Raw genomic sequence first — 16,974 nt, 5'->3', positions numbered from 1 at the left:
ACACAATACCTATCACTATTGTATAAACATATAAGAATTTTCAGATTGGTCGATTTTCATTTTAAAATTTTTGGATCGCACATAATCCTTATATGCCTTGTAATGTAGTATAACTAGTTTATTAGGCTTGTTACCCTCCATGAGCATTGTCAGATTGATCAATTTCCATTTTGAAATTTTTGGCCCTCCCGAATAAGCCATTTTTTTTTTTTTTTAATTACGTTTCTCTTTTTTCTATAATATGCAATTTATCTCTTTCTTTGTAATTGATTTCATAAGTTTTGTTTTCTTTAATTTCTATTTTCTTTGTTAGACAACAATTAATATTGGGAGATTTATATAGATAGTTAATTGAATATAACCACCTTAAGTAATATTAATAAATGTTATAAGTTACAAGTATTATATTAATATAAAATATGTTCAATAAAAAACAATGAGTCTTATATCACCAATATATACCATTAAGCCATATTTTGAGAAGAAAAAATAATGTTTTTTTTTTGTTAAACAAAATAAGGCCCTTTTTGGCCCATTTCAGCCCTATTTGGCCCTATTTGAGGGCCGGCCCGACCCGGCCCTTTCGGCCCTAACGGATCGGGCTTTTCGGGCGGGTAAGGGTTAGCATATTTAAGCCCTGGCCCGACCCTACCCGGCCCTAAATTTTGTTGACTTTGACTAGGCCCGGCCCGGCCCGACCCTAAGCCCTAAAATTTAGGGTAGGGCCGGCCCTAGCCCGGCCCATGATGACCCCTATGTCCCGCTACCATTAGTCATGGTGATTGTTGTGGTGGGATGCTATTTTGCTCAAGGATTCCCACAGACGGCACCAATGTTAATGTCTAAGATTCAGCGGTAGTTGAACCTCAGTTAACGCTGGTTCGAGGAGCGAACTGTTACTTGTGATATTCTTTGCTGATTCCGCTATGTGTCAAATAAAATACAAAGGGCGTCAGAGAGAGACCGCGGTTGGTGGTCTTCTCTTCTCCGATGCCTAAGTTAGTCAATGTATTTATGTTGACAAAAATAACAGTAGGTAAGTAGTAAATGCGTAATTAATAAGGAGAGAAGAGTGGAACTTTTATAGGTGGGGAAGAGGCTGACCTCTTCCTTATTTTCGATGTGGGACTGATATGCTTCAGTTCCCAGCTTCTTATGCCTCAGCGAGGCGATCTTGGCTCGGCGCTTGGCAGCGCGTTAGCGGTGATCTGGGGGTGAGCCGGGGCTCAGATGATAGCTTGTTTAGTTGTGTTTTTGTAGGTCACACCGTTGATGGTTGTTGGTACCGCTGGCGGTGATATGAGCGTGGCTCATTATAGCTAATTATGCTTGGCAAATGCTTATGTAAGTTCAATCGATCTGTGGGAGTGTGAAAGAAAAAATAAAATTAGGTTTAGTTTTTATATAGGTGGTATGCATGCGCAGCAAATCGAGAGAAGAGGTTATCGAGGTTAGGTTTTCACCCCTATTTGAAGACACTAACCCTTGTCTTCCAGGTCCTTCGCATTCCCTCCCTGTCATGATTCAAGTTAACTATAATTCCATTCTAGCTCTTTCTATCCAGCTCTCTAAGCTTTTAAATTCCAATTAATGGCCAGGAACAAAATATAAGGACGCTACGTACTCCTCTAACATACAAGACTTTTGTATCTTGTGGAAACGGGACTCTCAGATCTTTTCACTTTCATCTCCATCCGACTAGGACTATCTTCTGGTCCATAAACGGCTCAAATAATAAAAATCCTTTTCATGCATGTACTAGAAATTTACAAGAAGGTACCTGTATTCGTAAACAGAACTGTCCAAATCTATGCATGATACGCATTGCCAGAAAAAACAAAAAAAAAAAGAAGTCTGCATGACATATATCAGTAGAGGATTAAATTAGCCCAACTGCCCCGAAGACCTCAATATACAAAAAGGTGTCCTGATCAGGCCTATATATGCCTTTATCTCTACAGCTGTTTCACATTCAAGACTCGATCCATTCCCCTTTCTCACTTCTTCTCCAAAAATGGTGTCATCAACTGACAACATCCACCGCCTCAAGTCCAGCATGAGACTGTCGTCCGTCGCCCCAGCAACGGTGACCGGTCGGAAGGTCCATGAGCTGACCAACGTGGACTTGGCTATGAAGCTACACTACATCAAAGGGGTCTACTTTTTCAACAGCTATGCAGTCGAGGGGCTTACGGTGTTTGACTTGAAGAAGCCTATGGTCATCCATTTGCTTCCACTCTACTTTGTTGCCGCCGGGAGAATCCGAAGATCCGAAACGGGCCGGCCTTTCATCATGTGTAACGATGGCGGTGTGAGAATTGTGGAGGCACGTTGTGACGAAACGGTCGATGAATGGTTGGCCATGGCTGTGGAGGATGATTCTACTTTTGATGGTCTTGCTTATAATCAAGCACTTGGTGATACTGATCTTGATTTCTCTCCTCTGGTCTTTATACAGGTTAAATCACTAGCTCACTACTAGTCTATCATGGAAATGAATTCTACTTTAGCTAATCTTTTTCAAGTTTCAAATTAAATCTCTAGCTTTATAGGGACTTTATTGTAGATTATGATTTAAAGAAGGATACTTTTACTGTTGGGCTGAACGAAAAAGACTTGATCGATCTCCAAGTATACAAAATTAATGCCCTTGATTAATTAGCATGTGTGAAGGATGCATGCAGATATTTTCAACAATGATTTCCCTAATTAAGCGTTATCCTACTATGATAATAATAATGTCACAGTGACACAGTGCATGGATCATAGGGACTTAAGTGAAGCTCGAGAAGATTTTCGGGAATCATTTGTTTTCTTAGTACAATTTCAAGTTGGAAGATGCTTGATTATTTAAGAAAAATTTTCCTATTAAGAAGAAGCCCCCATATTAATTTGCCTAATTGCCTTTGTTGTTGTTTAATGTGCGTGAAACTTCTAAGCAGTTCACTTGGTTCAAATGTGGAGGAATGTCAGTGGGAATTAGCTGGGCAAATGTCCTTGGAGATGCATTTTCAGCCTCAACCTTCGTCAACCTGTGGGGGAAGACCATGGCAGGTTACGTGCCTCACAAGTCACTACACGTACCAGACTGGCCTGCAAAACCTAAGCTCCCACTTTTAGTTCTTCCCAAGGTAACACCAAACGCCCTTAAAAGGATTGATTCAGTTGGCGACTTATGGCTCACACCACTACTAGAAATTTGGGCAAAGGCTACCGATTACTAGCCACTGTTGCCAAGTGGTGCTTGATTGAAATAGTGTTCCACCGTTTCAGTCTTCAGTGACAAACTTTTACAATGCCACTAATGATCACTGGGAATGGACTGAAGTTAGAAGGCATTTTGCTATTATATTATATTTTTTCTTGGTCTTATTATATTAAATTATAAATAGTACTCGTGCATTGTACTCGCCCTTGACAACCTAGATATTTAAATGTATTTGATGGCTCGACGGCCATACTTTTTTCTTTGGTACAAGTTACATGCCATACTTTGACAGACCAGTATACACTTTTAATAAAAATTAAATAAAAAAGCAAATATTGCTCATAGAAGAAATATAGAAGATGTTTTCATTCGCCGAACAACCCAAAAAATAAAAATATTTAGGGATCTAAAATCACTCGAGTCCCAAAACCCCACCCCCACCCCTCTCTCTCATTCCAAATCGTTCTTCTCTCCTCCATTCTCATCACCCAGCAATCTCCACCATCGCGTTGCCGTGACCGCCGCGATCATTTGCCACATCATCACCATACTCGATTTGGCTCTCACTGGACCAGCTTTTCAACTATGCGCTAATCTACATCACCAATCCATCGCCGTTTTGGAGTATGGAAGACGATATAGAAGAGTTCTCTTCTCCTGAAGATACTATCAAGGTAATTTCTTTGTCTTTTTCTCTTAATATTTTGGATTTTTGCTTATTGATGTTTTGAGTGGAGATGAGATTTTGCAATTTCTTGTGAAAATAAAAGTTGATTTTTCATCTTTTTTGATGAAATTGTGAGAAAAATAATAATAATGAGGGATTGTTATTAATTGGTGTTGATTAGTCTCTGTTTATGATGTGAAGATCATAATTTGGAGGAGGAAGTGAATTTTTCTCTTTTTGTTTTATTTACAAATTTGAAGAAAAAGCCAGTAGTAACCAATAAGATCAACAATCTAGCATTTGTTGAGATCTGCGGATGTAATTTAATGGGTGTTTTGATGAAGGAGACTGACTTTGATAATTTGGGGGTTGCGGTAATTTGACAAGAAACTATGTATGGTAATTTGACAAGAAACTATGTATGGTAATCACAAGGTAAAAACTTTTGGTTTCATTCTGTTAAAATGCCTTTTAAAGGCTAGTAGTTTGACAAGAAACTATGTATGGTAAATAAATGGTTTAAAGGAATTGGGTTAAATCTTAGGGTTGATAACTACTCTTCAATCATTGTAAAATTTATCCGCATAAGCAAGCAGGTTTGACGGTTGATTAATCATTGGCAGAGTTGGTTACAATTTGTGTCTCGCCATATATGGTTTTGCCTTCTGATTGTGGTTGCTTTGTTCTTGGTGCAGCTATTGTTCAGGTCGCTATGCAATCTGCAATGCAAGAAGTTATGAGTCTTTTGGTAGACAGGTCCAATTTTGGGAATACTTTTAGTCCCAATCTCATTTAGTTGCAGTTGACTGATTGTTCAGATTGTAAGCTTCTTTTTTGCTTCTCTCTGTATGTGGTCTGTACTTGAGCAAGATAAGAGTCTGTGAACACCATAAATTATATGTTTATTTCAAAGTTTGCCAAATTTGTAGCAGATGTGCGTCGGTCAACACAATATCAAACATCTTGTAGTAGTCCTAAAGTCCCATTGCATGGAAGTGGAGTTTTAACTTCTCAATCATCCTACCATAGCATTGGAAGAAAAAAGAATCATATTTTAGATGTTCCAGCTTCTGTGGGCTGTGCTTGGTCGTCATTGGTATAGTCCCTGGTGGAAGGAAGGTATGTTAAAAGTTAAAAACTCTACATTTTACTGGTTTTGTCAGTAACTCTGCATAGATCTAATATTAGTAGCAATTAGGGAGTCAGCTTTTTCTTAGGTTGATGTTAATACATATGGACAGTTTAGGAGGCTATAAAAGTTGATCATGGATTGTTATTAATTTCTGCCATTATAGTTACGATCACAGAGTATAATGTCTGTTAAATCTTACATTTGTTCTAATTTCTGCTTACAAAAGAAACAGGAGTTTATTAGTGTTTATTTACATACATTAATTTTTTCGTGTGCCTTTATTTACATTAGTTCTAATGCTCTGGTGTTTGCCATCAGGTTTATGTTGGTAAAATTGGGCAGGAGTTGACAGGTCAAACAGCCCACAGACTATGCTCAAAGGTATTTGTGAAATCAATAGTTTGTCCATATTTTCATTATCTTTATGAGTGTGACTGTATGTGGCTTACACATTGTTACTTTGTAATTGACAGGAAAGTTGAAACAGCTTGTGAAGGCCAGAAGAAGGAAAGCCAAAAAATAAAAATAGATGAATTTCATGCCATGACGGGCATTAGTTGTAATTGGAACTGGTATGGGTATAGGAAATACAGATTGGAGCCTATTAATTTTTTATTTTTTTTAATAAATGAACATTGACACCGTTTTAATTGTGACTGCATGATGAAAAAAAATTAATATAATATAAGGTTACACACCAATCAATTACACCGAAGAGAATAGGAAATGGTGTGAACTGCCACTGCGAAAGCTGACACAGCAGTTTTCGGCAGGTGTACTTTATCCAAATGTTAAAGCAAAATATGATGAGAAAGAACCACCGATGTTGAAATGGTGGTCTATGCAACAATGGAAACTGCTCCAAAGGGGACTGACATGTGATTGGTGGCTGCATAGTGGCTATTGAAGATATCAGTGGCCTTTGTCAACAATGAGCACAGAAACTTGATGGTGTCCTATAGCTATAATTCTAGTAGTGCACCCAACAACTGCAAGATGAAGACACATACTTTCCATGTTCCTAGAGCGAAAATTAACCATTTTCTCTCAGACCAAAAATTCAAGGTCTCAGCTTTTGAAGTATTCTCAGCAATCATATGGAAAACCTTGTCCAAGATCAAGGAAAACCCAGAGGAGACAAGGATGGTGACTCTTTGTACAAACATACTCCGTGAAAAAGAATTTGAGTCTCCAAGTAATGGGATGGTGTGGAGCACAGTAGAAGCAGATTTCTGGGTGGCAGAAGCTGAGGTCTCAGAATTGGTAGAGCTCATTTTGAACAAAAGGGAAGATGAGAATGGCATGATTGAAGAGATGATGGGGAATACTGAGACTGGGGAAAAATCTTCAGACTTCATAGCATATGGGGCAAAATTGACATTTGTGAATTTAGAAGAGATAGAGATTTATGGCCTTGAATTGAAGGGGCAAAAGCCAGTTTATGCAAATTATTCCATTAATGGGGTTGGTGATGAGGGAGTTGTCTTGGTGCTTCCAGGGCCAAAATGTGGTAAGGAGGGAGATGGCATAAATGGTGATCGATATGTGACTATGGTTCTCCCTGAAAATCAACTTGCACAGCTGAAAGTTGAGCTCAAAAGGAATTGGAGTATTGCTTGAGATCGAAAGGCTTTGGTATTATCATACTTTTTTTTTTTCAACAAGAAATTATCATACTTAGGATTCATCGAGTAAGTGTGTGCTAGTATATATGGGATTTGTAATAAATCACAATTTAGAGCTCCCTTTATAGCTAAAATCTATATATATATATATTTGAGAAGTACAAGAAGTAAAAGAAAATAAGCAACTGTGCAAATGGTAAGATTTAATTGTACAAATGATATGGAGAAAATTTATATGCCTAACATAGTTATTATAGCGGTGATGCATATGACTCAACATTTTCAAGCTCTTAACAGAAAGATTGACTATACAAAACAAACACTCGTATAATAGATATTGTTTCCCCGCCACATAAATCAAATTCCTTAATATCAGACTCCGAACCAAATGAGTCATAGATTCAAAAGCCATAATTAACACATATATTGTACCAAGTTAAGTAGAGTGTTTAATAGCTTGAATGTAGACCTGTAAATGGACCCGATTTTGATCCGGATCCACTCCAGATCCGTAGCTATTTAACGGGTTTGGATCGAACATTTTGATCCGTTGATCCGTTAATGATCCGAATCCGTTAACCCGTTTAATAAACGGATCGGATTTGGATTTAGGTCGATCCGATCCTTTAATGATCCGACCCGTTTTAGTAATAAAAAAATATTATTTTTTATTAATATATTATTATTTTTAAAAAATATAAAATATAAAATATTAAAGATTTCTAATATTACTTTTTTGCATAAATCTAAGAGGCAGTCTTCGTAATTTTATTTTTGATTATGTAATTTTATTTTTGGTGATACTCTTCATGTAGATTATGTTATTTTAATATTTTATTAATATCTTATGAGATATTATGATATAAATTTAATATTACTATTTGAAATTTAAAAATATTTGAAATTATAAACGGATCGGATTAGCGGATCGGGTATCCGTTAATCCGACGGATACGGATTTGGATCGAGGTATCAATGATCCGTCTGGTTAACGGAGCGGGTTTGGATCGAATTTTTTTTTTACTAAACGGATTTGGATTTAGGTCGATCCGATCCGAACCCGGTCCATTTACAGGCCTACTTGAATGTGTCTTACTCACCCTTAATTGCCATACCAATTAGCAGAGATTGCCAATGAGCAACCCATTTTTAAACATTTCTATACTTAGATTAGGTGCTATTCATAACTTTTAGCTATTATGATTTATTGGTCTCTCGATGTATCACGCCTTATTAAGGAAAAAATTTTAGTTGAGATGATTATTTTATGTGACACATTTGAGGGATTAAGATAAAATCTGTACACTGAATATCCATTATTTTCAGTGCAAAATAACTAAAAATAGTGTCTCTAATGTTCACGTAACGTTGTAGAATTGACCGATCAGACAAATTGAATAACTCGACGTGATCGAAGAATTCCTCCTCTGTGGCTCCGATTCAAATTTGCTCACCATTTTTATTTTGTGGTGATATCACCACCCAATTAAAACTTATCACGTAATGTAAAATTAATTTAATACTTAAAATTTATTTTTTTAATAAATCATCATGATTAACTATAATTATGTTTTATAACACATGATAATTTTATATTAAGTGGTGGTATCACCACCAAAATATTGGTTGTGAGTAAATTTAAATTTGGTGAGCAAATTTGAATACTTGTGTGCTTGTGGCTCTGTCTTGGAATTTCTCGATCCTCTGTCTTGGCATTAGAAAGGTTTATTTTTTTTGAAACGGGGTTGGCATTAGAAAGGTTTACCAGACTAAAAGTAACACCCGCACGGACTCAGTGAAAAGGTAAATGGGTGAAAGTAGAAGAAAAGGATAAACTTTTCCAGAGCTTTTCGTATAAGTAAAAGGTCAAAAAAGTCCTTGATTGCGACGCACAAAACAACGACCCTAAAAATTTGCGACCAAAATAATAGGATTCCTCCTTGTAAATATATAAATAGCAGCTCAAAATTTTTTTCTGGTCAAAATCTCTCTCACTGTGAGTTTCTAGTTCACCGACCTCGAGCAAATCGAGAGCTCCGTGGCTCCGATTCATTTTTCGCACAGACCGAGGGATTCGAGCTCGGAGAATCTCCGACGATGAGTTCGAATTCGGAATTGGTGCTGAAGCTGGAGTCGGCGCTTGGGGTTTCGTTGGGAGGCTCGGTGACGGACACGGCGGTGGTGATAGCGACGACTTCAATTGCGTTGATAATTGGGGTTTTGGTGGTGCTGTGGTGGAGATCGTCGGATCGGAAGAGTCGGGAGGTGAAGCAGCTGGCGGTGCCCAAGGCGGTGCCGCTTCAGGAGGAGGAAGATGAGTTTGAGGTTGCGTCGGGGAAGACTAGGGTGACTATTTTCTATGGGACTCAGACCGGCACCGCTGAAGGTTTCGCCAAGGTTGACCTTTTTTTTGTGTGCTAAATTTCACTGTTCCTGTGTTTTACTTGTTTCAATTCCAATTTTTGTTATAGAATTAGGTATGTCTGAGGTATTAGTTAAGAGGATTGAATTTTTGGTAAGATGCTGTTGAATTCGGTAAAATGATAGTAGTTTCCGTTTATTGATTTGAGTCGAGGATTTTCTTGACACCTGTGTATAGTTTATATGTAATGGCTTGCTGCTTTCGGATTTTGGTGTCTGAGGCAAGATAGATGGAAATGTTTCTAGATTATTTTAGACCAGAGCTATGGTAATATAAACTTCTGGAGAATTGGAAATGGAATGGTAGACAAATTTTAACTTTTGGACTTGTAGAGATCAAACTGATAAGAGCTAGTGACTGGTTGAAATGTTCATGAGTGTAGCATATGTCTGATTAACTCCTTAGGAGCTATAGTTTTAAGTGAGCAGCATGAAATATACAACTGGTGTGGTTTCTCACTTGCAGTAGTTTGATGATAGTACTTTGTATCCTGAACTCCTCTGTATTTTTTGTAACTAAAGTTTCTTTTGGAAGATCTCTTATTTCAACTGATATGTTTTGTTGCAAGCATAGGCTTTGGCTGAAGAGATCAAGGCAAGATATGAGAAAGCTGTAGTCAAGGTTATTGACCTGGTACGTTGGATGGGAACTGATGCTTTGTATTGCATTGTTGCTGATAAACTGTATAATCTGGAAGATACAATAATTATAATGTTCACGGTTCATTTAGGATGATTATGCTCCGGAGGATGATAAATATGGAGAAAAACTGAAGAAAGAGACTATGGCATTTTTTATGTTGGCCACGTAAGATATACAGTTTTACCAATATTGAAATTATACTTGATGAAAACCTAATCGGTTCTTATGAAAGTGTCTCACACTCAATATAATTGACATGACTTTGTAGTTATGGAGATGGAGAGCCAACTGATAATGCAGCAAGATTTTACAAATGGTTTACTGAGGTTGGTATTTTTCTCGTAGACTTTCAGTTGATGAACACTCTTAAAGTCATAAAGATGGCCTACTGGGTTTAATTTAATAAGTTGAAACATGATTTTGTTATAGGGAACAGATCGGGGTGTATGGCTGGAACAACTAAGATATGGTGTTTTTGGTCTGGGTAACCGGCAGTACGAACATTTTAATAAGGTAAACCCAGTACTATACGTTTGTTAGTTCATTTTGTTTCAAATAATATCTTCTGACCATGCCTTATTGACACAGATAGGGAAAGTGGTTGACGAATTACTTAATGAACAAGGTATAGCTAAACTTGTTTCTATATTGTGTTGCTGATATTGTCCCTCGTGTATCTTGTCATTTGCATTTCAATATAATTCATGACATGTACAGCCTAACATTGTGCCAGAAGTTTCCGTATCAATTTCTATGTAAGGACTGGCACTCTCGTAGACTTCCATTCTAGTTTTATATGTTTTCCCTCTCTCTTCTTTTCTCTCTGGATCCTTAGTCCTTAGCAGTAGCTTACTTTTTGAAATTGAGATAGCTTTTATGCAGTAGGCAATGGAACCAAAGAGAAATTGGACAAGATGGTCACTTTAAGAAAGCAAAAATCACAAATTCTATCTAATGCTAACACTGGCCCACTCAACACAGATGACCTAAAACACTGGTTTGTTAATAATTCAATATATCGGCAGGCTTATAAAAGATAAACCCATACATCCTGTGGATACAAATGGCTCAATTGAGCATCAAGTCATAACTACGTGCCCCACCAATCCTCAGTCACATTGCTAGCAAAGTCTTCAAAATCCTTTAATATCCTTCTAGCCAAACTACCACGAGCACAGCCAAAACAATACAACCCCCACATAAGTTTGTCATTCGTCCCATTTCTAACATTGCGTGCTTCTTGTAAATAAAAGGAAAACTGTCCCTAGAAATTCTGCAGGTTACTTTCATCTCCCCAAGCAACTTCAACAAAACCACAGGACAGTATAAAAAACGTGATTGATAGATTTTAGTCCTTTTCTCACCATGTGCACCATTGAGGGAGAAGGCAGGGGTTTGGATCCCTTGGACCCTATTACAAGGACTGAACATTTCAAGAGCAACTGACCCGGTAAAGATCTTCACCTTGGAGAACTCTGGCTTTCCAGATTAATCCATGAGTTGAAAAGCTGGCACGTCAATCTTGATCAGAAAAGTTCTGTAATATAGGTAGATCCTAAGGTTTCTTCCAATTATGCCAATTCTCATTCTCCGTTCATTACTCTTCCTATGATGGTTTCTCCCAATGATTTTAATACAAAACTAGATGGAAGCTTTGTATTTGTATGTGAACAGATATTTTAGTTTGCTGGAGTTTTGAATTTTTTTTAGGATTGGTAAACCAAATATCAAAATAGACCTTGTGTGTATCTTTGTGTTGCATATCAAAATAGACCATGTTTGGATTAAACTATTCTCTTTTGTGTTTTCTTTTTCATCTCATGGTTAATGTTTAGTTTATTTTATCTGTCTAGTCTGTTAATATTTTGCATTTGCCTCCGTGTGGTTGATGTAGGTGCAAAGCGTCTTGTGACCGTTGGCTTAGGTGATGATGATCAATGCATTGAGGATGATTTTTCTGCTTGGTATGCTTTAATAATTATTGTCACAGTCTCTTTATTGATTACCCTTTTTAAGGCGGTATCTTAATTTGGGAAGAGTGTAGTGTGACACCTTTTTCTTCTGCATATAACTGTAATCTTTTTGTTCTTCTTTAGGAGGGAAGCACTGTGGCCCGAGCTAGATCAATTACTCCAAGATGATACAAATAATGTGTCTACCCCATATACAGCTGTGATTCCTGAATATAGAATTGTTATTCATGATCCCAGTATTACCTCTTATGAGGATCATTACTCGAATATGGCAAACGGGAATGCTTCTTTTGACATTCATCATCCTTGCAGGTACTTAAAGATTGTGAACGTCTTGCATCTTCCAGAGTTACTATATTTTTGTAGAGTTGGTGTTGTTTTAGTTTTTAGTTTTTCTTTCCCCTTTCTTCTTCCGGAAATTTTTTTTTTTCTCTTACTAAAGTTTGTGATTTCCCCCCTGAAGAGTTAATGTTGCTGTTCAGAAAGAGCTTCATAAACCTGCGTCCGATCGGTCTTGCATACATCTGGAATTTGACGTCCATGCAACTGGTATTACGTAAGTTCATGACTTTAATAATTGCTTTTGTCTAGAATATGTGTTGATAGGTTTAAAAGATGTGTTTGCTTTTCACAAATGATTTTCAGATGTGGACCGTGTTTCCTTTTTAGATTTTTCATTTTTGTGATTTTTATGTGACGCAACAACAAATTTACATTTGTAGAACTAGATTTTTGTATTCATTACTTGGCTGTTGAATAGCGATATAAATATTTCTAGAAACAGTTAAGAGTCATGAATGAAGCTTTAACAAAATGTTATCAGCGATTAAATTAAACGTTATTAAATTTAGTATTTGGCAAGGCTTGAAATGGAGCTAATGTGATGTAGATAGAACAACCTTTATCTTGTTGACTTGGTTGTATGGAAGCGAAGGTAACGTTGTGGACAAGGAGCTGAAGAAGTGTCCCTCGTAATGATAAAACAACCTTGGCATCTTTTTCAACCAACCAAAAATTCTTCTGTGGTTGGGCTCTTTGGGAGAGGGATATATGAAGTGCTTGGAGTCTTAGAATATTTCTAAATACTAAATTATACTATTTAAAAATTCTATTTGATTGATTATTGGGTGAAGGAACAGAGTGCAAAGTTTAAAATTCATATTATTGTGTAAGCATCTGCTGAACAGGAATGGCCATCAATAGTTTTGACAGTCACTGGTTGTTTGATTTGGCCAAAAACAGCATGTTTTTGGTATGGAATAGGAATTAATTGGTGCCTAAGCCAAAAGCAAGGGTTCATTTTTGAGCTCCTTTAATTGTTCTGAGCGTTTTTTTTTTTGGGGTTAGTTCTGGTATTAAGAAAGTGATGATCAAATTTATTTTCTTTTGTCCCAGATATGAAACCGGAGACCACGTGGGTGTTTATGCAGATAATTGTGATGACACAGTTGAAGAAGCTGCAAAGTTGTTGGGTCAACCTCTAGATTTGCTGTTCTCCATTCATACGGACAATAATGATGGCACATCACTTGGAAGCTCATTGCCGCCTCCTTTTCCTGGTCCTTGCACACTCAAAACAGCATTGGCACGTTATGCTGATCTATTGAACCCACCTAGGAAGGTGAGCTTCATCCATTTTGCAAGCTCATGTCTTTCTCTTTCTTATTGTTTTAGTACTTATAAATATTTCTTTTGAATTACTTTTCCTGTCAGGCTGCTCTAATTGCTTTGGCTGCACATGCAGTTGAACCTAGTGAGGCAGAAAGACTCAAGTTCTTATCATCACCTCAGGGGAAGGTTAAAAAGTTTTCAATGCAGTTACTCCTTATGTTTTTTTTTATTCTCTATATGTATGTTTACTGTGTTACTATTTTAATATATATATATATATATATATATGTATATATATATAGTATATATATAGACACACACACATAGTATATTAATCTACATTTTTATCATATGCTTTATACAATCCAGGATGAGTACTCAAAATGGGTTGTTGGAAGTCAGAGAAGTCTTCTAGAGGTGATGGCTGAATTCCCATCAGCAAAGCCTCCACTAGGCGTGTTTTTTGCTGCAGTTGCCCCTCGCTTGCAGCCTCGTTACTATTCAATTTCGTCATCACCGAGGTGATTTTCTTATGCTACTTTGTTTAGTATATTTAGAAAATTAATTGGACATGTAGAAAACTAATTACTGCTATTGCTTCTAACAGGTTTGCCCCACATCGTGTTCATGTGACCTGTGCTTTGGTTTATGGTCCAACTCCGACTGGCAGAATTCACAAAGGAGTGTCTTCATTCTGGATGAAGGTGATATTGAGCTGTGAATTTTGAGAAACTTTCTCTTCTGAGTCGCTATACCAATTAATTTGGTTTTTTCCATTGTCAAAACCAATCACTCTCTTATACAAAAGACGTGGGTTAAGATTGTATCTAATATTAATCTGTGTTGAATAATCAGAATGCAGTTCCTCTAGAGAAAAGCCAGAACTGTAGCTGGGCTCCTATTTTTATTAGGCAATCTAATTTCAAGTTACCTGCTGACCATTCAGTCCCAATTGTCATGGTGGGGCCTGGTACAGGCTTAGCACCTTTCCGAGGATTTCTACAGGTATTGGATGAAAATTCTGGGTTCTCGTTTTCTGTGTACAGAAAAAAATAAAAGAAAACAAAAGTATTATCATTTTGACTTTTGCAGGAAAGATTAGCCCTCAAAGAGGAAGGTGCTCAACTTGGTCCTGCACTTCTCTTCTTTGGTTGTAGAAATCGCCAAATGGTAAACATTGTAACTCTATGGTCTAATATGCTACATGAATTTAGCATTTAGGGTTTAGGATTTCATAGATGATCTTTGTTCGTTTTGTAGGATTTCATTTATGAAGATGAGTTGAATAATTTTGTGCAACAAGGTGCACTATCAGAGTTAATCGTTGCATTCTCACGGGAGGGACCATCAAAGGAGTATGTTCAACATAAGATGATGGAGAGAGTAAGTAGTTGTAAAATGTATAGTGATTTTTGTCTGGATGAGTACCTTTAGAACAGTCAGACTAATTTTGTAATATGCAGGCAGCGTACATGTGGAACCTAATATCGCAAGGGGGATACTTCTACGTATGTGGTGATGCCAAGGGTATGGCGAGAGATGTTCATCGGACGTTGCATACCATTGTCCAGCAAGAGGTTCTCTTTCTCTCTCTGTCTGTGTGTGTGTGTGTGTAAACTTTACACGCTCTCGTTATTTTGTGTCTTATAATCTATCGAATTAAATCATGTTTTCAAGTTCTCTGGCAAAAACTTTCAGGAAAAAGTAGACTCGTCAAAGGCAGAGTCTATAGTGAAAAAACTCCAGATGGATGGACGATACCTCAGGGATGTCTGGTGATATTGCTTCCCTCATTCGGTTTGCTTGTATCATCTTTCGGAACATTGGATTTATATTTCTTCGAGGTTAGGCTTCAGCTGGTGAATCTCTGTCCTCCAATTAATAGCAGAAGTTTGGAAAATATTGGTGGGAACTTAAACCTGGCTTCCCTAAATGGGTTTTAGTTATAATTTGATAGATGTCAATCTACCTTAATTTTTTCTTTTCCTTTTTTTATCTTTTTTCCATAGAAGGATCATTTGTGTTTAGGAAAGTTAGCTAGTAACAAATATCTCAAAAACACGTACTCATGTTGGCTGTAAGTTGTTTTGGATAATTTTTTATTATTATTTTTAGTAAATTATGGTAATTAAAATAAAGCTGAAGTTTGCGCTTCGATGGTGAAAATAAGTGTTACGACTTGCGAGTTCATAATTCCCCTTTGATGACATTGTTGATTGATCAATTCGAGTGTGGTGGGTTGATGTTCCAGAGTCTTTCTGGTATGGTTTATGGGGAACAAACTAATTGACGCGAAAATAAAGCAAAAGGAGCTTTGATACTAGGCTATCACATTTATTTGTTTAGGATCAATATCTGAGAAGTACTGATGGGAGTAAGTGCATCTCTTAGATGATTAGTATGGTACTATGGTATGTGAGGATTTGATGAGAAGTAAGGACCTAAAATGTCAGTATGTGAGTAGTAGAATGAGAAAATGGATGGTATCTGGCGGTTACCTAGATTCGATTTCTTTTCCTACATAAGGCCAGTTTTTCAAAGTTAATGTTTGCTATGTGCGGTATGGCTTGTGCTTATGCATACTAGCTTAGAACTTGGACCTGGGGTCTACAAAATATGGATTAGGTGGTTTTATGTATGCATACCACACAGGTAAGGTTGTCAATTCAGACATGATTTAATAAAACGATTCAAAATCTGCACAAAATAAACCGAGTTGAATCCGCATGATTAAAAAGCGGGTTGGCCGTTGGTCATGAGTGAATCCACCATGATCCATTTAATAAACAGGTCGGCTGCGGGTTATCTTGTTAACACGAAGTGAACATGTATAACTCGATTCGCTATATTTATTCTTCAAATTTTGGACTTTGGGAGTGGTTGATCATGAGATTGGACAATTTCAAATATTTTCTTTCATTATTAGATTTAATTATCTACGAATTATATATAATTATCTATATATATATATATATTTTTTTTGTCTATTATTTTACAAAAAAGATGATCAAATGGTTTCACTCCTGCCCCCATGGTGAATGCATGCATTTTTTTAGTTAAATGAGTTGCAATGTTAACACTTAAATGGTTCATTTTGTCCAACACGAGATAACCTATTTATTAAATGGGTTAAGCGGGTTGGAAATTGGTAACTCGTTTAATAAATAGGTTGAGTTTGAGTTTAAATTTTAAACACGATTATTAAATGAGTTGGGTTTAGGTTTCTCTTATGTGACATAACAAATACCTTGACCCAACACGAACTCAACCCAACACGTTCCATTGAAAGCCCTACACATAAGGCTCTTGTATTTTGGTGTTTGGCAATTTGTTATGGGAAGTTACCTTTTTCCTTTTAGCATAACTTTTTGATACTGGGTTGCAGGCCCATTCTCTTCTTGAACTGTGTATAAAAATTGCGGTTTTGGGTGAGGTTTCTTCTAGAATATAATAGTAACTTCAGATAGAGAATTTGAATGCAATTATATCAAATTGAAAAATTCAACAGTCCACTTGTATGCGGTGTTGTAGTTGGCGTAACCCTGAGGGAGGGACCCAATACCCAATCGGTTTCGCTTGTACAGGGTGTTCTTAATAGAAGGGGATGAGAGGTAGCAATCAAAAAAGATAGGGAAAACATCACAAATGGTGTATGAACTTTAGACGATTCTACACTTTGGTGTACCAACTTTCA

The 16,974-nt window shown here is 36.9% G+C and overlaps 2 protein-coding genes across 2 annotated transcripts; both read left to right on the top strand.

Annotated features, from left to right (window-relative positions):
* Positions 1-1,986: 1,986 nt before the first annotated feature.
* LOC112179521 (protein ECERIFERUM 2) lies at positions 1,987-6,812 on the top strand. Its single transcript, XM_040510156.1, has 3 exons — positions 1,987-2,458; positions 2,943-3,181; positions 5,985-6,812. The coding sequence occupies exons 1-3, from the start codon at positions 2,015-2,017 to the stop codon at positions 6,625-6,627; spliced, it is 1,326 nt and encodes a 441-aa protein (XP_040366090.1). The 5' UTR covers positions 1,987-2,014; the 3' UTR covers positions 6,628-6,812.
* Positions 6,813-8,584: 1,772 nt separating this feature from the next.
* Positions 8,585-15,446, top strand: LOC112177201 (NADPH--cytochrome P450 reductase). Its single transcript, XM_024315460.2, has 18 exons — positions 8,585-9,029; positions 9,628-9,687; positions 9,785-9,861; positions 9,965-10,022; positions 10,126-10,209; positions 10,285-10,321; positions 11,591-11,660; positions 11,793-11,981; positions 12,133-12,225; positions 13,065-13,290; positions 13,383-13,466; positions 13,650-13,801; positions 13,888-13,984; positions 14,136-14,285; positions 14,373-14,450; positions 14,541-14,663; positions 14,744-14,857; positions 14,979-15,446. The coding sequence occupies exons 1-18, from the start codon at positions 8,730-8,732 to the stop codon at positions 15,057-15,059; spliced, it is 2,073 nt and encodes a 690-aa protein (XP_024171228.1). The 5' UTR covers positions 8,585-8,729; the 3' UTR covers positions 15,060-15,446.
* Positions 15,447-16,974: the final 1,528 nt, after the last annotated feature.

The sequence above is a fragment of the Rosa chinensis genome, chromosome 7 (genome assembly GCF_002994745.2).
Source record: "Rosa chinensis cultivar Old Blush chromosome 7, RchiOBHm-V2, whole genome shotgun sequence".
Taxonomy (NCBI): domain Eukaryota; kingdom Viridiplantae; phylum Streptophyta; class Magnoliopsida; order Rosales; family Rosaceae; genus Rosa; species Rosa chinensis.
This window is presented reverse-complemented; position numbering and strand designations above follow the sequence as displayed.